This window comes from Heptranchias perlo, unplaced genomic scaffold, assembly GCF_035084215.1.
Source record: "Heptranchias perlo isolate sHepPer1 unplaced genomic scaffold, sHepPer1.hap1 HAP1_SCAFFOLD_182, whole genome shotgun sequence".
Taxonomy (NCBI): Eukaryota; Metazoa; Chordata; class Chondrichthyes; order Hexanchiformes; family Hexanchidae; genus Heptranchias; species Heptranchias perlo.
In genome coordinates, this window is record NW_027139099.1 from 252,354 (window position 1) to 276,635 (window position 24,282).

General features: G+C 45.7%; 1 protein-coding gene across 1 annotated transcript in view; it reads left to right on the forward strand.

Moving 5' to 3' along the window:
* Positions 1–24,282, forward strand: part of nipblb (NIPBL cohesin loading factor b) — a 690,432-nt gene that overhangs the window by 211,965 nt on the left and 454,185 nt on the right. The window contains exons 4-7 of the mRNA XM_067977852.1: positions 4,589–4,719; positions 10,701–10,818; positions 21,777–21,931; positions 22,688–22,813. Coding sequence (XP_067833953.1) covers positions 4,589–4,719; positions 10,701–10,818; positions 21,777–21,931; positions 22,688–22,813 — 530 coding nt within the window. The remainder of the gene's footprint in view (positions 1–4,588; positions 4,720–10,700; positions 10,819–21,776; positions 21,932–22,687; positions 22,814–24,282) is intronic.

Sequence of the window (24,282 nt, forward strand, 5' to 3'; positions counted from 1 at the left end):
TTACGAGGAGAGATTACACAAATTGGGGTTGTATTCTGTAGAGTTTCGAAGATTCAGGGGTGATCTGATCGAAGTTTATAAGATATTAAGGGGAACAGATAGGGTGGATAGAGAGAAACTATTTCCGCTGGTTGGGGATTTTAGGAGTAGGGGGCACAGTCTAAAAATTAGAGCCAGACCTTTCAGGAGTGAGATTAGAAAACATTTCTACACACAAAGGGTGGTAGAAGTTTGGAACTCTCTTCCGCAAACGGCAATTGATACTAGCTCAATTGCTAAATTTAAATGTGAGATTGATAGCTTTTTGACAACCAACGGTATTAAGGGATATGGGCCAAAGGCAGGTATATGGAGTTAGGTCACAGATCAGCCATGATCTTATCAAATGGTGGAGCAGGTATGAGGGGCTGAATGGCCTCCTCCTGTTCCTATGATCAGAGAGAGAGAAACCGGTCCCGGATCAGAGAAGGAGAAACCGGTCTCTGATCAGAGAGAGAGAGAGAGAGAGAGAGAGAGAAACTGGTCCTATGTTCCTCATATGCCGGTCTATGAGGTTACAGATTTAGTTGGAATACAATTCTGCTGCTGCTGATGGCCCACAGCACCTCATGGATGCCCAGTTTTGAGCTGCTCGATCTGTTCTGAATCTATCCCATTTAGCATGGTGGTAGTGCCACACAACACGTTGGATGGTGTCCTCAGCATGAAGACGGGACTTCGTCTCCACGAGGACTGTGCGGTGGTCACTCCTACCAATACTGTCATGGACAGATGCATTTGCGACAGGTAGATTGGTGAGGACGAGGTCAAGTAAGTTTTTCGCTTGTGTTGGTTCACTCACCACCTGCCGCAGGCCCAGTCTAGCAGCTATGTCCTTCGGGACTTGGCCAGCTCGGTCGGTAGTGGTGCTTCCGCGCCATTCTTGGTGATGGATATTGAGGTCCCCCACCCAGAGTACATTCTGTGCACTTGCTACCCTCAGTGCTTCCTCCAAGTGGTGCTCAACATGGAGGAGGACTGATTCATCAGCTGAAGGAGGACGGTAGGTGGTAATCAGCAGGAAGTTTCCTTGCCCATGTTTGACTTGATGCTATGAGATTTCATGAGGTCCGGAGTCAATGTTGAGGACTCCCAGGGCCACTCCCTCCTGACTGTCTGTCACTTTACCGCCACCTCTGGTCGGACTGTCCACAGGATATACTCAGGGATGCTGATGGAAGAGTCTGGGACGTTGGCTGAAAGGTATGATTCTCTGACACAATCGACTGACCCAAAGAATTGAGAATGTCGGCCGTCTTACCCTCTGGATGGTTGTCCGAATGTTGGGGTATACGAGTATCATGTAATCTTAAGTTGTTTAAGACTGTAGGAATGCCCTCCTTGCATTGGGTGGTGTTGCACACCCCGCAGTCTCATAGAAATTAGAATCATAGAAAGGTTACAGCACGGAAGGAGGCTATTCGGCCCATCGAATCCACGCCGGCTCTACATAAGAGCAATTCAGCTGTTCCCACTCCCCCCGCCCTTTTCCTGTAGCACTGCAAATTTTTTCCTTTTCAAATATTTATCCAGTTCCCTTTTGACAGCCATGATTGAATCTGCCTCCACACCCCCCTCAGGCAGAGCATTCCAGATCCTAACCACTCGCTGTGTAAAAAAAGTTTTCCCTCATGTCACCTTTGGTTCTTCTGTCAGTCACCTTAAATCTATGTCCTCTGGTTCTTGACCCTTCCGCCAATGGGAACAGTTTCTCTCTATCTGCACCGTCTAGACCCTTCATGATTTTGAACACCTCTGTCAAATCTTCTCGCAACCGACTCTGTTCCAAGGAGAACAACCCCAGCTTCTCCAGTCTATCCACGTAACTGAAGTCCCTCATCCCTGGAATCATTCTAGTAAATCTCCTCTGCACCCTCTCTAAGGCCTTCGCACCTTTCCTGAAGTGCGGTGCCCAGAACTGGACACAATACTCCAGTTGTGGCCCTACCAGTGTTTTATAAAGGTTCATCATGACTTCCATACTTTTGTACTCTATGCCTCTATTTATAAATTGTAAACAATTTTACAACACCAAGTTATAGTCCAGCAATTTTATTTTAAATTCACAAGCTTTCGGAGGCTTCCTCCTTCCTCAGGTAAACATTTATTCACAAGCTTTCGGAGGCTTCCTCCTTCCTCAGGTAAATGTTTACCTGAGGAAGGAGGAAGCCTCCGAAAGCTTGTGAATTTAAAATAAAATTGCTGGACTATAACTTGGTGTTGTAAAATTGTTTACAATTGTCAACCCCAGTCCATCACCGGCATCTCCACATCATGTCTATTTATAAAGCCTAGGACCCCATCTGCTTTTTTATACACAGATCTCTCTGTTCCTGTACTCCTTTTAGAGTTGTGCCCTCTAGTTTATATTGCCTCTCCTTGTTCTTCCGAACAAAATGTATCACTTTGCATTTTTCTGCGTTAAATTTCATCTGTCCGCCCATGCCACCAGCCTGTCTATATCCTCTTGAAGTCTATCACTATCCACCTCACTGTTTACTACACTTCCAAGTTTTGTGTCATCTGCAAATTTTGAAATTGTGCCCTGTACACCCAAGTCCAAGTCATTAATGTATCTCAAGAAAAGCAGTGGCCCCAGCACTGACTCCTGGGGAACACCACTGTACACCTCCCTCCAGTCCAAAAATCAACCGTTCACCACTACTCTCTGTTTCCTGTCCCTTAGCCAATTCTGTATCCGTGTTGCTACTGTCCCCTTCATTCTCTGGGCCGCAATCTTGATGATAAGGCATTTGATAAAGTGCCACACGGTAGGCTTATGAAAATCCATATAAACTACATCAACTGCATAGCCCTCATCTAACCTCTCTGTTAACTCAATAAAAAACTCTGAGGTTAGTTCAGCATGATTTGCCTTTAAATCCGTCCTGGCTTTCCCTAATCAATCCACACTCGTCCAAGTGACTGTTACTTCTGTCCCGGATTATCGTTTCTAAAAGTTTCCCCACTGCTGAGGTTAAACTGACTGGCCTGTAGTTGCTGGGTTTATCCTTGCACCTTTTATTTGAACAAAGGTGTAACATTTGCAATTATCCAGTCCTCTGGCACCACTCCAGTATCTTATGGATGTTTGGAAGATTATGGCCAGTACCTCTGCAATTTCCACCCTTACTTCCCACAGCAACCTAGGGTGCATCCCACCCGGACCGGTTGACTTATCTACTTTAAGTACAGCTAGCCTTTCTACTACGTCTTCTTTATCAATTTTTAGCCCATCCAGTATCTCAACTATATCTTCCTTTACTGAAACTCTGGCAGCATCTTCTTCCTTGGTAAAGACAGACGCAAAGTACTCCATGTTGTAACTAGTTTGGACTTTCCGATTGGTGCCTGGCCTCACTGGATCATCAATTGTTGGTGCCGAGCCCCATCTTGTTCGAGATAGAGCACCTGATATCTCTGGTACCACTTGTGGTTTTTTGCACCTTCTGGCTTGCGTCTGTGGATGCACACCAAGCTGGTGTGTCTCTTTGGTCGACAGGGAAGTTGTGGACTGCTCATTTGGTGCCTGGACCCTGGCACTTGGGAGGTCACATAATGGTCTTCTCATTCACCGTGTTCCTGATCAAGTAACTATATCCTTATCTCGTCTGAAATTGACCTCTCAACATTAGGTGATACAGTTCATTATAATCTTTTACATACTCAATTTCCAGCCAAAATTTCCAATTATCTTACAACTCTAACTTTTCCCAGTTTCCTGTGCTTTTTCCTGTATTATTCGAAATTGAAGTCCTAAGCATTGAGAATTGCACATTTCAGTTTCATAGTTTGCGTTGTCCATTAGATCAACATGAGGAAAAGTCATGGGTGATTTACTGCTAAGTGACTGTATGAGCTGTTCAGCTCACAGATCTTTCTACTTTTGGTGGCCTGCGAATAATTCAAAAGCTCAAATAAAGGTATGGCTAGCATGTGATGCAAAACTTTTAAAGAAAGTTGAGTAGAATGGGCCTATACTCTCTGGAGTTTAGATGAATGAGAGGTGATCTCATTGAAACATGTAAGATTCTGAGGGGGCTTGACAGGGTAGATGTTGAGAGGTTGTTTCCCCTGGCTGGAGAGTCTAGAACTAGGGAGCATAGTCTCAGGATAAGGGGTCGACCTTTTAAGACTGAGATGAGGAGGAATTTCTTCAGTCAGAGGGTTGTGAATGTTTGGAATTCTCGACCCCAGAGGGCTGTGGATGCTGAGTTGTTGAATATATTCAAGGCTGAGATAAATAGATTTTTGGACTCGAGGGGAAATCGAGGGATATGGGGATCGGGCGGGAAAGTGGAGTTAAGGTCAAAGATCAGCCATGATCTTATTGATTGGTGGAGCAGGCTTGAGGGCCCGTATGGCCTATTCCTGTTCCTATTTATGTTCTTACATAGCATGAAGGCAGTTTTATTTTGGCTGTGGAGTTTAAACTTCTAAGGATGATCATACCCATTGCAGTCAATATGTCATTAAATAAATTTTTTAATCGCAATAAAAGTAGAATTGAAATGAAATCTGTTGAAAGGAAATTGTGTTCCTTCTCTAGAGAGCTGAAGGATAACCTTGGCAGTGATGATCCGGAGGGCGATATCCCAGTCCTCCTACAGGCTGTCCTGGCCAGAAACCCCAATGTCTTCAGGGAGAAAAGCATGCAGAATCGATATGGGGTTCAGAGTGGTGAGTAGTACACATGCATCAAATTCTGGATCAGCCACTGATTTACAGAAACTTAATGGCAAATTCCTTTCTATTGTAGAATCATAGAAGTTTACAACATGGAAGCAGGCCCTTCGGCCCAACATGTCCATGTCACCCAGTTTATACCACTAAGCTAGCCCCAATTGCCTGCACTTGGCCCATATCCCTCTATACCCATCTTACCCATGTAACTGTCCAAATGCTTTTTAAAAGACAAAATTGTACCCGCCTCTACTACTGCCTCTGGCAGCTCGTTCCAGACACTCACCACCCTTTGAGTGAAAAAATTGCCCCTCTGGACCCTTTTGTGTATCTCCCCTCTCACCTTAAATCTATGCCCCCTCATTATAGACTCCCCTAATTTGGGAAAAGATTTTGACTATCTACCTTATCTATGCCCCTCATTATTTTATAGACTTCTATAAGATCACCCCTAAACCTCCTACTCTCCAGGGAAAAAAGTCTCAGTCTGTCCAACCTCTCCCGATAAGTCAAACGATCAAGTCCCGGTAGCATCCTAGTAAATCTTTTCTGCACTCTTTCCAGTTTAATAATATCCTTTCTATAATAGGGTGACCAGAACTGTACACAGTATTCCAAGTGTGGCCTTACTAATGTCTTGTACAACTTCAACAAGACATCCCAACTCCTGTATTCAATGTTCTGACCAATGAAACCAAGCATGCCGAATGCCTTCTTCACCACCCTATCCACCTGTGACTCCACTTTCAAGGAGCTCTGAACCTGTACTCCTAGATCTCTTTGTTCTATAACTCTCCCCAACGCCCTACCATTAACGGAGTAGGTCCTGGCCCGATTTGATCTACCAAAATGCATCACCTCACATTTATCTAAATTAAACTCCATCTGCCATTCATCGGCCCACTGGCCCAATTTATCAAGATCCCGTTGCAATCCTAGATAACCTCCTTCACTGTCCACAATGCCACCAATCTTGGTGTCATCTGCAGACTTACTAACCATGCCTCCTAAATTCTCATCCAAATCATTAATATAAATAACAAATAACAGCGGACCCAGCACCGATCCCTGAGGCACACTGCTGGTCACAGGCCTCCAGTTTGAAAAACAACCCTCCACAACCACCCTCTGTCTTCTGTCGTCAATCCAATTTTGTATCCAATTGGCTACCTCACCTTGGATCCCGTGAGATTTAACCTTATGTAACAACCTACCTTGCAGTACCTTGTCAAAGGCTTTGCTAAAGTCCATGTAGACCACGTCTACTGCACAGCCCTCATCTATCTTCTTGGTTACCCCTTCAAAAAACTCAATCAAATTCGTGAGACATGATTTTCCTCTCACAAAACCATGCTGACTGTTCCTAATTAGTCCCTGCCTCTCCAAATGCCTGTAGATCCTGTCTCTCAGAATACCCTCTAACAACTTACCCACTACAGATGTCAGGCTCACCGGTCTGTAGTTCCCAGGCTTTTCCCTGCCGCCCTTCTTAAACAAAGGCACAACATTTGCTACCCTCCAATCTTCAGGCACCTCACCTGTAGCTGTCGATGATTCAAATATATCTGCTAGGGGACCCGCAATTTCCTCCCTAACCTCCCATAACGTCCTGGGATACATTTCATCAGGTCCCGGAGATTTATCTACCTTGATACGTGTTAAGACTTCCAGCACCTCCCTCTCTGTAATATGTACACTCCTCAAGACATCACTGTTTATTTCCCCAAATTCCCTAACATCCATGCCTTTCTCAACAGTAAATACCGATGTGAAATATTCATTTAGGATCTCACCCATCTCTTGTGGTTCCGCACATAGATGACCTTGTTGATCCTTAAGAGGCCCTACTCTCTCCCTAGTTACTCTTTTGCCCTTTATGTATTTGTAGAAGCTCTTTGGATTCTCCTTTGCCTTATCTGCCAAAGCAATCTCATGTCCCCTTTTTGCCCTCCTGATTTCTCTCTTAACTCTACTCCGGCAATCTCTATACTCTTCAAGGGATCCACTTGATCCCAGCTGCCTATGCATGTCATATGCCTCCTTCTTCTTTTTGACTAGTGCCTCAATCTCCCGAGTCATCCAAGGTTCCCTACTTCTACCAGCCTTGCCCTTCACTTTGTAAGGAATGTGCTTACTCTGAACCCTGGTTAACACACGTTTGAAAGCCTCCCACTTACCAGACGTCCCTTTGCCTGCCAACAGACTCTCCCAATCAACTTCTGAAAGTTCCTGTCTAATACCATCAAAATTGGCCTTTCCCCAATTTAGAATTTTAACTTTTGGGCCAGACCTATCATTCTCCATAGCTATCTTAAAACTAATGGAATTATGATCACTGGTCCCAAAGTGATCCCTCACTAACACTTCTGTCACCTGCCCTTCCTTATTTCCCAAGAGGAGGTCAAGTTTTGCCCCCTCTCTAGTCGGGCCATCCACATACTGAATGAGAAATTCCTCCTGAATACACTCAACAAATTTCTCTCCATCGAAGCCCCTAATGCTATGGCTGTCCCAGTCAATGTTGGGAAAGTTAAAGTCCCCTACTATTACCACCCTATTTTTCTTGCAGCTGTCTGTAATCTCCTTACATATTTGCTCCTCAATTTCCCGTTGACTATTTGGGGGTCTGTAGTACAATCCTATCAAAGTGATCTCTCCCTTCTTATTTTTCAGTTCTACCCATATAGACTCCATGGGCGAACCCTCAGATATATCCCCTCTCACTACTGCCGTTGGATAGTGGAATTTTTTTTTTACCAGTGATTATGGATTGCATTCTGCAATTCCACTATTTACAATTATGGCCACTGGTTTACACTGCCTGAATAATTCAAAATCTTTAGAATCATAGAATGGTTACAGCACGGCAGGAGGCCATTCGTCTGTCAAATCCGTGCCGACTCTATACAAGATTAATCCAGCTGGTCCCACTCTCCCGCCCTATCCCTGGAGCCCTGCAAATTTTTTCCCTTCAAGTACTTATCCAGTTCCCTTTTGAAGGCCATGATTGAATCTGCCTCCACCACCCCCTCGGGCAGTGCATTCCAGATCCTAACCACTCGCTGGGTAAAAAGAAGTTTTTCCTCGTGTCACCTTGGGTTCTTCTGCCAATCACCTTAAATGTGTGTCCTCTGGTTCTTGATCCTTCCGCCAATGGGAACAGTTTCTCTCTATCTTCATGGAATCATAGAAAGGTTACAGCACGGAAGGAGGCCATTCGACCCATCGAGTCCGTGCCAACTCTATGCAAGATTAATCCATCTCTCTGTTCCTGCACCCCTTTCAGAATTGTACCCTTCAGTTTATATTGCCTCTCCTTGTTCTCCCTACCAAAATGTATCACTTCACACTCTTCTGAATTTCATCTGCCATGTGTCCACCCATTCCACCAGCCTGTCTATGCCCTCTTTAAGTCTATCACTGTCCTCCTCACTGTTCGCTACCCTTCCAAGTTTTGTGTCATCTGCAAATTTGGAAATAGTGCCCTATACACCCAATATATATATCAAGAAAAGCAATGGCCCTGGTGCCGATCCCTGGGGAACACTACTGTATACCTCTCTCCAGTCCGAGAAACAACTGCTCGCAACTAACCTCTGTTTCCTGTCACTTAGCCAATTTCATATCCATGCTACCGCGGCACTTTATCAAACGCCTTTTACGAATCTATATACACCACATCAACCGCATTGCCTCATCGACCCTCTCTGCTATCTCATCCAAAAATCTCAATCAGGTTGGTTAAACTCGATTTGCCTTTAACAAATCCATGCTGGCTTTCCCTAATCAATCCACCCTTGTCCAAGTGACTGATAATTCTGTCCCAGATTATCGTTTCTAGAAATTTCCCCACCACCAAGGTTAAACTGACTGGCCTGTAGTTGCTTGGTTTATCCTTACACCCTTTTTTGAACAAGGGTGTAACACTTGCAATTCTCCAGTCCTCTGGCACCACCCCCATATCTAAGGATGATTGGAAGATTATGGCCAGTACCTCTGCAATTTCCACCCTTACTTCCCTCAGCAACCTAGGATGCATCCCATCCAGACCGAGTGACTTATCTACTTGAAGTACAGCTAGCCTTTCTAGTACCTACTCTTTATCAATTTTTAGTCCATCCAGTATCTGAACTACCTCTTTTACTGTGACTTTGGCAGCTCCTTATTTGGTAAAGACAGATGCAAAGTACTCATTTAGTACGTCAGCCATGCCTTCTGTCTCCATGAGTCGTCTCCTTTATGGTCCCTAATCGGCCCCACCCCTCCTCTTACTACCCGTTTACTGTTTACATGCTTATAGAAGACTTTTGCATTCCCTTTTATGTTGGCTGCCAGTCTATTCTTAACTCTCTCTTTGCCCCTCATTTCTTTTTTCGCTTTTGCTCTGAACTTTCTATATTCAGCCTGGTTCTCACTTGTATTATCAATCTGACATCTGTCATACGCCCGGTTTTTCTGTTTCATCTTACTCTCTACCTCTTTTGTCATCCAGGGAGCTCTGGCTTTAGTTGCCCCACCTTTCTGCCTCATGGGAATGTACCTAAACTGTACCCGAACCATCTCCTCTTTAAAAGCCACCCATTGTTCAATTACAGTTTTGCCTGTCAATCTTTGATTCCACTTTACCCGGGCCAGATCTGTTCTCATCCCATTGAAATTGGCCCTCCTCCATTTGAGTATTTTCACTTTAGAGTGGCCCTCATCCTTTTCCATAGCTATTCTAAACCTTATGATACTATGATTGCTGCTCCCTAAATGTTCCCCCACTGACACTTGCTCCACTTGACCCACCTCATTCCCCAGAACCAGATCCAGCAATGCCTCCTTCCTCGTTGGGCTGGAAACATACTGGTTAAGAAAGTTCTTTTGAACGCACTTCAGAAATTTGTTCCCTTCTTTTCCCCTCACACTGTTGCTTTCCCAGTCTATATTAGGATAGTTTAACTCCCCCATTATCACTACTCTATAGCTTTTGCACCTCTTGCACTTCCCTGCACATTTACTTCCCTGCAAATTTGCTCCCCTATATCCTTCCCACTAGTTGGTGGCCTAAAGAATACACCCAGTAGTGTAATGGCACCTCTATTGTTTTTACGTAGCATTCAGGGATTATGTTTTGGGGATCAAACTCCACAATTCTGTATGCTTTCCCGTGAAACTGTAAATCAGTGGCTTTGCTCATCAGAAACATTGGCATTATTAGTAACTACTTCATAGAAATTTGTGGGGGAAAAAACACAGTTTGAATTTTTTTCACCTTCACTAACTGAGGTTAGCAGCTAGATGACCAACTGTCAGGACTCTGCTGATGCTGCTCCAGCCGACTACCGTAGGCATGTGTGAACAACCAGGGGTGACTTGGCTGTCGTTTTCCAAACTTCTGTAAGGCAGTGCCTACATTTGGCAGATTGCACTGCTGGAATTGGGAAATTACTGTGGATGTAAAACTATGTTTCAAAACTGATGGCACAATGTGTTGGAGAAACCATGCAGCACACTTTAGTAAATCTTTATTTTTATAATTACCCTGGAGCCCTGATCAGGTCAACTCTTCCCTACCAAGGAAAAAATGATTTTGTAACGGGTGAAACTGTGAATGCGTATATCTTCGATTTAATTATAAAAGGTGCCATCTTTTGAATCATATGTTTAACTGAGGCCCTGTCTGCCCTCAAAAATGGACATAAAAGATTCCATGACAAGAGCAGGGGAGTTCTCACTGTGTGCTGGCCAATATTTATCCTTGAACCAACGCCACTAAAAGAGAATATCTGCTCATTTATCTCATTGCTGTTTGTGGTACCTTAATGTGTCCAATTTGGCTGCCATGTTTTCCTACAAAAACAAGGGACTCCACTTCTAAAAGTAATTGGTTATAAAGCTGTTTGGGTCATCCTGAGGTCATGAAAGGTGCTATATAAATGCAAGTTTGTTTATTCTTTGAATTGGGTTCACTGTATGAACACATTGTGTTTCAGGTATCATGCAGCAACAGATCATCCAACACCAACAGTACAAACTACCCCAGAATTCCATACACGGGAGCCCTGCATCCTCCACATTTCAACAGTCCACAATCTCACACAGTCCTTCCAGGTAATATGCAACACATCACATCGCTACAATCTCCAGAACTTCATTCAATAGTGACTTGTTTTTAAATATCTAATGTTAATAGTAGTGTACAATTCTCATTTATAACAGTTAAATAGATGAAACTAACACTGGATTGTCTGGGCTCTTCAGGTGGTACCAATACATGTACCTGCTGATAAAGGTGCTGATCCCCAAAAGCTTGTGTCTGGTCACTTGATCCAATATCATGTTGTATTTGTCAGTTCTGTATGGTTAAAAGGAAAATTCTGTCACATTCCCACCATTCTTTTCTTTTAAATCAAATAATCATAGAAGTTTACAACATGGAAACAGGCCCTTCGGCCCAACATGTCCATGTCGCCCAGTTTATACCACTAAGCTAGTCCCAGTTGCCTGCACTTGGCCCATATCCCTCTATACCCATCTTACCCATGTAACTGTCCAAATGCTTTTTAAAGGACAAAATTGTACCCGCCTCTACTACTGCCTCTGGCAGCTCGTTCCAGACACTCACCACCCTTTGAGTGAAAAAATTGCCCCTCTGGACCCTTTTGTATCTCTCACCTTAAATCTATGCCCCCTCGTTATAGACTCCCCTACCTTTGGGAAAAGATTTTGACGATCTACCTTATCTATGCCCCTCATTATTTTATAGACTTCTATAAGATCACCCCTAAACCTCCTCCTCTCCAGGGAAAAAAGTCTCAGTCTATCCAACCTCTCCCTATAAGTTAAACCATCAAGTCCCGGTAGCATCCTAGTAAATCTTTTCTGCACTCTTTCTAGTTTAATAATATCCTTTCTATAATAGGGTGACCAGAACTGTACACAGTATTCCAAGTGTGGCCTTACTAATGTCTTGTACAACTTCAAAAAGACATCCCAACTCCTGTATTCAATGTTCTGACCAATGAAACCAAGCATGCTGAATGCCTTCTTCACCACCCTATCCACCTGTGACTCCACTTTCAAGGAGCTCTGAACCTGCACTCATAAATCTCTTTGTTCTATAACTCTCCCCAACGCCCTACCATTAACGGAGTAGGTCCTGGCCCGATTCGATCTACCAAAATGCATCACCTCACATTTATCTAAATTAAACTCCATCTGCCATTCATCGGCCCACTGGCCCAATTTATCAAGATCCCGTTGCAATCCCAGATAACCTTCTTCACTGTCCACAATGCCACCAATCTTGGTGTCATCTGCAAACTTACTAACCATGCCTCCTAAATTCTCATCCAAATCATTAATATAAATAACAAATAACAGCGGACCCAGCACCGATCCCTGAGGCACACTGCTGGTCACAGGCCTCCAGTTTGAAAAACAACCCTCTACAACCACCCTCTGTCTTCTGCCGTCAATCCAATTTTGTATCCAATTGGCTACCTCACCTTGGATCCCGTGAGATCTAACCTTATGTAACAACCTACCATGCGGTACCTTGTCAAAGGCTTTGCTAAAGTCCATGTAGACCACGTCTACTGCACAGCCCTCATCTATCTTCTTGGTTACCCCTTCAAAAAACTCAATCAAATTTGTGAGACATGATTTTCCTCTCACAAAACCATGCTGACTGTTCCTAATCAGTCCCTGCCTCTCCAAATGCCCGTAGATCCTGTCTCTCAGAATACCCTCTAACAACTTACCCACTACAGATGTCAGGCTCACCGGTCTGTAGTTCCCAGGCTTTTCCCTGCCGCCCTTCTTAAACAAAGGCACAACATTTGCTACCCTCCAATCTTCAGGCGCCTCACCTGTAGCTGTCGTTGATTCAAATATCTCTGCTAGGGGACCCGCAATTTGCTCCCAAACCTCCCATAACGTCCTGGGATACATTTCATCAGGTCCCGGAGATTTATCTACTTTGATGCGCGTTAAGACTTCCAGCACCTCCCTCTCTGTAATATGTACACTCCTCAAGACATCACTATTTATTTCCCCAAATTCCCTAACATCCATGCCTTTCTCAACCGTAAATACCGATGTGAAATATTCATTTAGGATCTCACCCATCTCTTGTGTTTCCGCACATAGATGACCTTGTTGCTCCTTAAGAGGCCCTACTCTCTCTCCCTAGTTACTCTTTTGCCCTTTATGTACTTGTAGAAGCTCTTTGGATTCACCTTTGCCTTATCTGCCAAAGCAATCTCATGTCCCCTTTTTGCCCTCCTGATTTCTCTCTTAACTCTACTCCGGCAATCTCTATACTCTTCAAGGGATCCACTTGATCCCAGCTGCCTATGCATGTCATATGCCTCCTTCTTCTTTCTGACTAGGGCCTCAATCTCCCGAGTCATCCAAGGTTCCCTACTTCTACCAGCCTTGCCCTTCACTTTATAAGGAATGTGCTTACTCTGAACCCTGGTTAACACACTTTTGAAAGCCTCCCACTTACCAGACGTCCCTTTGCCTGCCAACAGACTCTCCCAATCAACTTCTGAAAGTTCCTGTCTAATACCATCAAAATTGGCCTTTCCCCAATTTAGAATTTTAACTTTTGGGCCAGACCTATCCTTCTCCATAGCTATCTTAAAACTAATGGAATTATGATCACTGGTCCCAAAGTGATCTCTCACTAACACTTCTGTCACCTGCCCTTCCTTATTTCCCAAGAGGGGGTCAAGTTTTGCCCCCTCTCTCGTCGGGCCACCCACATGAGAAATTCCTCCTGAATACACTCAACAAATTTCTCTCCATCCAAGCCCCTAATGCTATGGCTGTCCCAGTCAATGTTGGGAAAGTTAAAGTCCCCTACTATTACCACCCTATTTTTCTTGCAGCTGTCTGTAATCTCCTTACATATTTGCTCCTCAATTTCCCGTTGACTATTTGGGGGTCTGTAGTACAATCCTATCAATGTGATCTCTCCCTTCTTATTTTTCAGTTCTACCCATATAGACTCCATGGGCGAACCCTCGCATATATCCTCTCTCACTACTGCCGTGATGTTCTCCCTAATCAAGAACGCAACTCCCCCTCCTCTCTTACCTCCTGCTCTATCTTTCCTATAGCATCTGTACCCTGGAACATTGAGCTGCCAGTCCTGCCCGTCCCTTAGCCATGTTTCAGTAATGGCTATAACATCCCAGTCCCATGTACCCATCCATGCCCTGTGTTCATCTACCTTGCCCATCAGACTTCTTGCATTGAAATAAATGCAGTTTAATCTAGACTTCCCTTGGTCTTTGCCCTGCTTTCTCAGACCATCTGTCCGGTCATGTTTTGTACACTCTCCCTTACTCCCTTTTGTTTCTGTCACCACTTTACTTCCCACTGACTTCCTGCATCGGTTCCCATCCCCCTGCCACTTTAGTTTAAACCCTCCTCAACAGCACTGGCAAACACTCCCCCTGTGACATTGGTTCCAGTCCTGCCCAGATGCAGACCGTCCAATTTGTACTGGTCCCACCTCCCCCAGAACTGGTTCCAATGGCCCAGGAATTTGATTCCCTCCCTCTTGCACCATCTCTCAAGCCACGTATTCACCCTAGCTATCCTGTCATTCCTACTCTGACTAGCCCGTGGCACTGGTAGCAATCCTGAGATTACTACCTTTGAGGTCGTACTTTTTAGTTTAACTCCTAACTCCCTAAATTCAGCTTGTAGGACCTCATCCTGTTTTTTACCTATATCGTTGGTACCTATATGCACCACGACAACTGGCTGTTCACCCTCCCCCTCCAGAATGCCCTGCAGCTGCTCCGAGACATCCCTGACCCTTGCACCAGGGAGGCAACATACCATCCTGGAGTCTCGGTTGCGTCCGCAGAAACGCCTGTCTATTCCCCTTACAATCGAGTCCCCTATCACTATAGCTGCCACTCTTTTTCCTGCCCTCCTGTGCAGCAGAGCCAGCCACGGTGCCATGAACCTGGCCGCTGCCACCTTCCCCTGGTGAGCCATCACCCCCAACAGTATCCAAAACGGTATACCTGTTTGAGAGGGGGATGGCCACAGGGGACCCCTGCACTACCTGCCTGCACCTCTTACTCTGCCTGGTGGTCACCCATTCACTTCCTGCCTGTCCTCCCTTTACCTGCAGTGTGACCAACTCTCTGAACGTGCTATCCACGAGTTTCTCTGCATCGCGGATGCTCCACAGTGAGTCCACCCGCAGCTCCAGCTCCGAGATACGATCGGTCAGTAGCTGCAGGTGGACACACTTCCTGCACACATGGTCGGCAGGGACACTGGTAGTGTCCATGACTTCCCACATCTTGCAGGAGGGGCATATCACGGGTGCGAGGCCTGCTGCCATGACTTGCCTCAGCTTAGTTACCCTTTTAAATTATGTTGAAATTAGAAAATGTTAACTATACTAGGGACCTAGGTTCGCTTAAAAAAAAACACTACCTGCTATAAAAGCTGCTTAGTTTCCCAGCTCTTAGTTTAAACCAATGCCCTAATTTAGAGAAAAAAAACAGTAATACTCACCAGCCAATCACTTACCTGCTGTCCTGTGACGTCACTCCTTGGTTTTCTGTTGTTGTTTTTGATCCGTTCAGGTCCGCCGCCGCTCTGGTCTCGGGCCTCGGGCCGCCGCTCTTTATATCCCTGCTCTCGGTCTCTCTCCTCTGCTCCCGATCAGGTCCGCCGCCGCTCTGGTCTCAGGCCTCGGTCTGCCGCCCTTTTATCCCCGCTCTCGGTCTCTCTCCTCTGCTCCCGATCAGGTCCGCCGCCGCTCTGGTCTCGGGCCTCGGTCCGCCGCCCTTTTATCCCCGCTCTCGGTCTCTCTCCTCTGCTCCCGTTCAGGTCCGCCGCCGCTCTGGTCTCGGGCCTCGGGCCGCCGCTCTTTTATCCCCGCTCTCGGTCTCTCTCCTCTGCTCCCGATCAGGTCCGCCGCCGCTCTGGTCTCGGGCCTCGGGCCGCCGCTCTTTATATCCCCGCTCTCGGTCTCTCTCCTCTGCTCCCGTTCAGGTCCGCCGCCGCTCTGGTCTCGGGCCTCGGGCCGCCGCTCTTTATTACCCCGCTCTCTGTCTCTCGCCTCTGCTCCCGTTCAGGTCCGCCGCCGCTCTGGTCTTGGGCCTCGGGCCGCCGCTCTTTATATCCCTGCTCTCGGTCTCTCGCCTCTGCTCCCGTTCAAGTCCGCTGCCGCTCTGGTCTCGGGCCTCGGGCCTATGGAGAAGGACGACGTAGACATAGAAATACAACAGGGGGACTGTGATATACTCGAACATATTAACATCGAGCGGGAGGAGGTATTGGCGGTTTTAGCAGGCCTAAAAATGGATAAATCCCCAGGCCCGGACGAAATGTATCCCAGGCTACTGTGTGAGGCAAAGGAGGAGATTGCGGGGGCTCTGACACATATATTCAGAACCTCTCTGGCCACAGGGGATGTGCCAGAGGACTGGAGAACCGCTAATGTAGTACCATTATTCAAGAAGGGGAGTAGGGAAAAACCGGGGAACTACAGGCCAGTGAGCCTAACATCAGTGGTAGGAAAATTATTGGAAAAAATTCTGAAGGACAAAATTAGTCTCCACTTGGAGAAGCAAGGATTAATCAGGGATAGTCAACATGGCTTTGTCAAGGGAAGATCATGTCTGACTAATTTGATTGAATTTTTTGAGGGGGTGACTAGGCGTGTGGATGAGGGTAACGCAGTGGATGTGGTATACATGGATTTCAGTAAGGCCTTCGATAAAGTCCCGCACAGGAGACTGGTCAAGAAGGTACGAGCCCATGGAGTCCAGGGTGCCTTGGCACTTTGGATACAAAACTGGCTTAGTGGCAGAAGGCAGAGGGTGATGGTCGAAGGTTGTTTTTGTGACTGGAAGCCTGTGGCCAGTGGGGTACCACAGGGATCTGTGCTGGGGCCCTTGCTGTTTGTGGTCTACATTAACGACTTGGATATGAATGTAAAAGGTATGATCAGTAAGTTCGCTGATGATACAAAAATTGGTAGGGTGGTAAATAGCGAGGAGGATAGCCTCAGTCTGCAGGACGATATAGATGGGTTGGTCAGATGGGCGGAACAGTGGCAAATGGAATTTAACCCGGAAAAGTGCGAGGTGATGCACTTTGGAGGGACTAACAAGGCAAGGGAATACACAATGAATGGGAGGACCCTAGGCAAGACAGAGGGTCAGAGGGATCTTGGTGTGCAAGTTCACAGATCCCTGAAGGCGGCGGAACAGGTAGATAAGGTGGTAAAGAAGGCATATGGGATACTTGCCTTTATTAGCCGAGGCATAGAATATAAGAGCAAGGAGGTTATGATGGAGCTGTATAAAACACTGGTTAGGCCACAGCTGGAGTACTGTGTGCAGTTCTGGTCGCCGCACTACAGGAAGGATGTGATCGCTTTGGAGAGGGTGCAGAGGAGATTCACCAGGATGTTACCAGGGCTGGAGCGCTTCAGCTATGAAGAGAGACTGGGAAGATTGGGTTTGTTTTCCTTGGAGCAGAGGAGGCTGAGGGGGGACATGATTGAGGTGTACAAAATTATGAGGGGCAGAGATAGGATGGATACTCAGGAGCTTTTTCCCTTCGTTGAGGGTTCTATAACAAGGGGACATAGATTCAAGGTAAAAGGCGGGAGGTTTAGAGGGGATTTGAGAAAGAACTTTTTCACCCAGAGGGTGGTTGGAGTCTGGAACTCACTGCCTGAAAGGGTTGTGGAGGCAGGAACCCTCACAACATTCAAGAAGCATTTGGATGAGCACTTGAAATGCCATAGCATACAGGGCTACGGACCAAATGCTGGAATATGGGATTAGATTAGACTGGGCTTGATGGCCGGCGCGGACACGATGGGCCGAAGGGCCTCTATCCGTGCTGTATAACTCTATGACTCTATGGTCTCGGGCCTCGGGCCGCCGCTCTTTATATCCCCGCTCTCGGTCTCTCTCCTCTGCTCCCGTTCAAGTCCGCCGCCGCTCTGGTCTCGGGCCTCGTGCCACCGCTCTTTATATCCCCGCTCTCGGTCTCTCTCCTCTGCTCCCGTTCAAGTCCGCCGCCGCTCTGGTCTCGGGCCTCGTGCCACCGCTCTTTATATCCCCGCTCTCGGTCTCTCTCCTCTGCTCCCGTTCAAGTCCGCCGCCGCTCTGGTCTCGGGCCTCGTGCCACCGCTCTTTCTATCCCCGCTCTCGGTCTCTCTCCTCTGCTCCCGTTCAAGTCCGCTGCCGCTCTGGTCTCGGGCCTCGTGCCACCGCTCTTTATATCCCCGCTCTCGGTCTCTCTCCTCTGCTCCCGTTCAAGTCCGCCGCCGCTTGTTCAACTTGGTCACCAGAACCATTACAGAAATCAGAGGTGGATCACTGAACTCAGGAGAGCTGCAGAGTTGAATGGGCTCTTCAGGCAGTGTGTTTGCATGTACCAGCTCATTTGTTCAGCTTCTATATACATTTAGGATATGTTGCCATCAAAGGAAAAACCAGCTTGGAATACTGCCCCTTCCGAGAGTTGGAATTAGGCACTCTCCACACACCACCAAATACCTGACTTCATTCTCCTTGTTCTCGTCAGCAGTCTCGTTTGTTGCCCATGCACGTCGGGAAAAAGTTTAATAGCCCTCTGATCTTTTCTGCATTTTCGATTATTGTAGTTGGTTAGTTGCTGTGTGGATATGTAATTGGCAAAGGGACAGAAAGCAGAGAGTAATGATTGGTTGTTTTTTAGACTGGAGGGAAGTATATCGTGGTGTGCCCCAGGGGTCAGTATTAGGATCACTGCTCTTTTTGATATATATTAATGACCTGGACTTGGGTATAGATTTGGAAATGTTATAAACAGTGAGGAGGATAGTAACAGACTTCTGGAGGACATAGACAGACTGGTGAAATGGGCAGACACATGGCAGATGAAATTTAACACACAGGAGTGTGAAGTGTCTCATTTTGGTAAAAAGAATGAGGTGAGGCAATATATACTAAATGGTACAATTTTAAAGGGAGTGCAGGAACAGAGACCTGGGGGTGTACATAAGTCTTTAAAGGCGGCAGGAAAAGTTGAGAAGCCTGTTAAAAAGGCATGCAGGATCCTTTGCTTTATAAATAGAGGCATTGAGTATAAAAGGGCAAATTATTGGAATCAATTCTAAGGGACAGTATAAATCGTCACTTAGAAAGGCACGGATTAATCAAGGACAGTCAGCATGGATTTGTTAAAGGGAAGGTTGTGTCTGACTAATTTGATTGAATTTTTGAGGAGGTAATGAGGGTCGATGAGGGTAGCATATTTGATGTAGTCGATGTGGATTTTAGCAAGGCTTTTGACAAGGTCCCACATGGCAGATTGGTCAAAAAAGTAAAAGCCCATGGGATCCAAGGGAAAGTGGCAAATTGGATCCAAAATTGGCTCATGGCAGGAAGCAAAGGGTAATGGTCTGTGCGTAAAGTTTCATAAATTTTCAAAGTTTTCAATTTTATGAGTCATCAATTCCATTGCATTCACCAGCTGGTACATGCAAACACACTGCCTGAAGAGCCCATTCAACTCTGCAGCTCTCCTGAGTTCAGTGATCCACCTCTGATTTCTGTAATGGTTCTGGTGACCAAGTTGAACAAGTGACGAAAGCATCACTGTCTTCAGCCGTGAACAGGCAATTTCCTTAACCGCTTCTGTGCATTGCAGATCTCTGCAGCTTGTTACCAGTTAAGGACTCTGTTCCAACCAGCACCTCCCAGTATCATTCTCGCAAGTTGACAAGCAAGGCATCAACCTCAATTTTTCTGAAAGATTCCTTCAGTAGCATGTTTTTCACTACACAGGCCTAATGTGTAGAAATGGTTCGCCCCCTGGTTCTTGGACTGGTACCAATAGACCCCAACACCTCAGTCTGCTAAGTGCCTAAAGCTTAGTAGGTTGGGGTGGACTGAGGTTTCAGTACATATAGAACAATTTATTTGATTCTGGCAGCTTTATATGGGAACAAGAAAATAGGAAAGCCCAGATTTATGAATCGGATAGTACACTGTATTTGGCGTAATTCCCTGGTGGGTACGAAGCACAGAGAAAGTTCAAGCTCAGTGTTCTGTGACCACTTAACGGCCCAATATACAATAGGCTACCCTCAGTTGTCTCGGGAGGAAGTTATGTGGAGTAATATATTTTTGCAGCCCTGACGCAGTTTCTGCTGGGGTTTCAATATAATGCCGCTGGATGTAGAGGTTGAACAAACCATAGTAGGTATAACATAGAAGGAGGCCATTCGACCCATCGTGCCTGTGCCAGCTTTTTAAAAGAGCGATCCAATTAGTCCCACTCCCCTGCTCTTTCCTCATAGACCTGTAAATTTTTTCCATTCAAGTATTTATTCAATTCCCTTTTGAAAGTTAATATTGAATCTGTTTCCTCCACCCTTTCAGGCAGCGCATTTCACATCATAACAACTCGCTGCGTTTTTTAAAAGAAAAATGTTTTCTTGTGTCGCCTCTGGTGCTTTTGCCAGTCAGGTTAAATCTGTGTCCTCTGGTTACCGAGCCGTCTGCCACAGGAAACAGTTTCTCCTTGTTTACTCTATCAAAACCCATCATAATTTTGAATACCTCTATCAAATCTCCCCTTAACCTTCTCTGTTCCAAGGAGAACAACCCCAGCTTCTCTAGTCTCTCCACGTAACTGAAGTCCCTCATCCCTGGTACCATTCTAGTAAATCTCTCCTGCACCCTCTCTAAGGCTTTGACATACTTCTGAAAAAGTGATGCCCAGAATTTAACACAATACTCTAGCTGGGGCCTAACTAGTGTTTTATAAAGGTTTAATGTAACTTCCTTACTTTTGCACTCTGTGCCTCTATTCATAAAGCCAAGGATCCCAAATGCCCTTTTAACAGGCTTCTCAACTTGTCCTGCCACCTTCAAAGATTTGTGTACATACATCCCCGAGTGTAACATAATAAAGTTTGCAGATGATACAAAGATGGGAGGGAAAGTAGAGAGTGAGGAGGACATAAACCTACAAGGGGATATAGACAGGCTGGGTGAGTGGGCGGAGATTTGGCAGATGCAATACAATATTGGAAAATGTGAGGTTATGCACTTTGGCAGGAAAAATCAGAGAGCAAGTTATTATCTTAATGGCGAGAAACTGGAAAGTACTGCAGTACAAAGGGATCTGGGGGTCCTAGTGCAAGAAAATCAAAACTTTAGTATGCAGGTGCAGCAGGTGATCAAGAAGACCAACGGAATGTTGGCTTTTATTGATAGGGGGATGGAATATAAAAACAGGGAGGTATTGCTGCAGTTATATAAGGTATTGGTGAGACCGCACCTAGAATACTGCATACAGTTTTGGTGTCCATACTTAAAAAAAGACATACTTGCTCTTGAGGCAGTACAAAGAAGGTTCACTCGGTTAATCCCGGGGATGAGGGGGCGGACATATGAGGAGAGGTTGAGTAGATTGGGACTCTACTCATTGGAGTTCAGAAGAATGAGAGGCGATCTTATTGAAACATATAAGATGGTGAAGGGGCTTGATCGGGTGGATGCGGTAAGGATGTTCCCAAGGATGGGTGAAACTAGAACGAGGGGGCATAATCTTAGAATAAGGGGCTGCTCTTTCAAAACTGAGATGAGGAGAAACTTCTTCACTCAGAGGGTAGTAGGTCTGTGGAATTTGCTGCCCCAGGAAGCTGTGGAAGCTACATCATTAAATAAATTTAAAACAGAAATCGACAGTTTCCTGGAAGTAAAGGGAATTAGGGGTTACGGGGAGCGGGCAGGAAATTGGACATGAATTTAGATTTGAGGTTAGGATCAGATCAGCCATGATCTTATTGAATGGCGGAGCAGGCTCGAGGGGCCGATTGGCCTACTCCTGCTCCTATTTCTTATGTTCTTATGTAGCACTAAACACTGAACTTTGAACTGGTCACAGTAGTTTTGTGTAGGACTCAGTGGAGGAAAGCAGACCTGCCGACCATTAGCTTCCACACAATTGCACAGTATGAATGAACTGCATAAATGTGGGAACGTGGGTAAACATTCTTTCCTATTTGTCTACAGTCGCTTTGTACCACCCCAGTCAAGTTCTACCAACAGATACATGACTCAGCAAAACAGTCCTGTACCCAGTCCGTATGCTCCCCAGAGTCCTCCAGGTTACATGCAATATCCACAGCATCCTCCAAGCTACACACAACATCAGCAGATTCAGCAAGGTAAGTGCTGAGAATTTTTCAAATAGATGACATGCAGGCATGTGCAAGTGTTGAACCTTTGCTGAGCAGCTAGAAGCCACTTCCTTCTTGTTTCACAGACAGCTGGTTAGAGTCTTAGGGCTGCCTGCCTGCCTAAACTGGCCAGCTGAACTTGTGGAGGATTGTCTGTTCTTGACCAGTATTCCAGGTGGAGTTGGTTATGCTTCATAGTTGGGGTAGAGTAATGTTACGGTGTATTATATCCTGTGAGCACCATCAAATTCAAAAGTGGTGGAAAGCTTGCCAGGCAGGAGGTGGTCCATTATAGATGGGGCTTCCGCCCTCAGGAGCTCTCAGATAGGTGAGACAATCCTCCCGCCCCGCCCCGCCCCCAGGAACTCCCACATTCCCCACTACCCTCCATCACCCAAAGAGGTCCTGCACAGGTGATGCTTCCCCCTCTCTTCCCTCCCCCCTCCCCGCCTTTCTCATGGAGATCTCACATGAGTAAAGCTCTTCCCACTCCTCTCTTCCCCCAGGGGCAAAGCTCATCTCCCACAGAGGCCCTCTATTGATGAGACTCTATTCTAACCTCTCTCCCCGCCATGCTTCCCTCATTTACCACTGAGACCAACTGAGAAGGCCACATTTTGGTCAGATTCATTTGGGGAAATCAAAAATGCCTTTCTTGGTACCAGGATTTATTTTTGTGTGAAGTTTTCTGGAGGGTTCATAATTCTTGCTCATAGTTCTGAATGCTTGTTTTTCCGTCCTTAGAGTTGCACGGTTCCCCTCTGGTATCAGGTCCTACGTATTCTGGGAGTCCTCAGAGACCTGTGCAACCCTGTCTGATAGTCCAGACTCAGCCTTCTCCTCAGCAGCAACAGTCAACCTCCACACTAGGTAAAGAATGCACCATTTCAGCCGTCCTGCATATTACAGCAGGGCATGAAATAAGTGGAGATGTGTGGCAAATGCTTGTGCAATATGCAGAGTTAGTACTACTCAGTTTGAAATAAATGAAGTGCAACAAGCCATTCGTCCTAGCAAGTTGAAATTCTTGCTGTGATTGTGCTGTGCTGCTTGGTTTGAAAAGAGGCAGGAATTCCTGGTCGGTAAGGCATTCCTTTCATTACATTAATTGCTCTGTTTAATTACTGTCAGCACTTGGCAGCTGAAGAGTATCTTTAGGATGGTTTCTTTCTCTGATCAGAGTTGTCTGTCATCTTATTTAGGTAACCTGCGTTTTTGTTTAAACCAACTTGTTTCCTTACTGTTAGTTATAGTGTTGTCACTTGGCACCAATACACAATAGGAAAAATGCACTTAACCACCAGTGACAAATCTGTATCTGACAGTATTTTACCGTAGTGTTGCACAACTAAAAGTACTCTTTTCAGTCACAGCTGAAATTGGGAAGCACCAAATCTAGAATTGTCTTGAGTCCTTTTTTACAGTTCAAGTGGACAAAACGAAAACTGTGTATGCTGATGATTACTGATGAAATCAGAGTGACAGCACTGTTATGGATAAACTTATAGTCTCACTAATAGTTCCCATGAAAATAGTCCTTAGCAAATATATCTGTATCATTGCTTCATGATATAGGGCAGACACTACAGACTCTGCCCAGAGAATAAGAAATGTTTGTGAAATGCTGATTATAAATGGAGAGAGGGTAATGTAATGAAAGGAAAGAGATAACTTCATTGCATGAGTTCCTTCCAAAATATTCATGTATTCATCTGTTAGACACACTCTTCAGAGTTTGTGCAGAGAAAGCTGTTGTATGTAGTTCTAAGGAAAAGAACTTGCCAGTACATTTTCCCTTATTTCATGCCTTCAAAGGAGGAATGTTTTGTTTTATACTTCAGCATTTAAAAAAGTATAGTGAATGAGAAAGCCAGCAACTGTTGGGCCCCACTCCTCCCCACACTCCCCCCTCCCCCCCCCACCAAACCACTCCAAGTGAGGCAGTCTTGTTTTTGAATCCCAATTTACAACAGAAGTTCATCTTGTGCAACTGCCTCTTTTTCTCTGCTGCTTTATTTCCTCTTCCCCTTCTCAAAAGACAACTTTCACCAATGTAGGTCATGTCATATGGAGGAACTTTTGGGACTGAGCTCTTTTTGATGATGGAAGGGTGCTCCCTGGTGGTGTCCAAGGCAATAATTTAAGGGCTAGACCATTGTGCCTCAATCTTTTGGGGGGGGTGAGGGGGAGGCTCACCCTTGATTGGTCTCATGCACTTCCAACTGACCAGTTTCAGATCCAAATTGGCAGAGCACTTTGATCAGGTTGCTTCGCTGCTCACATCTCTGAGGCCGTGGTGTGTAATACAAGGAAACTGAACAACACGAGCATTGAAAAGA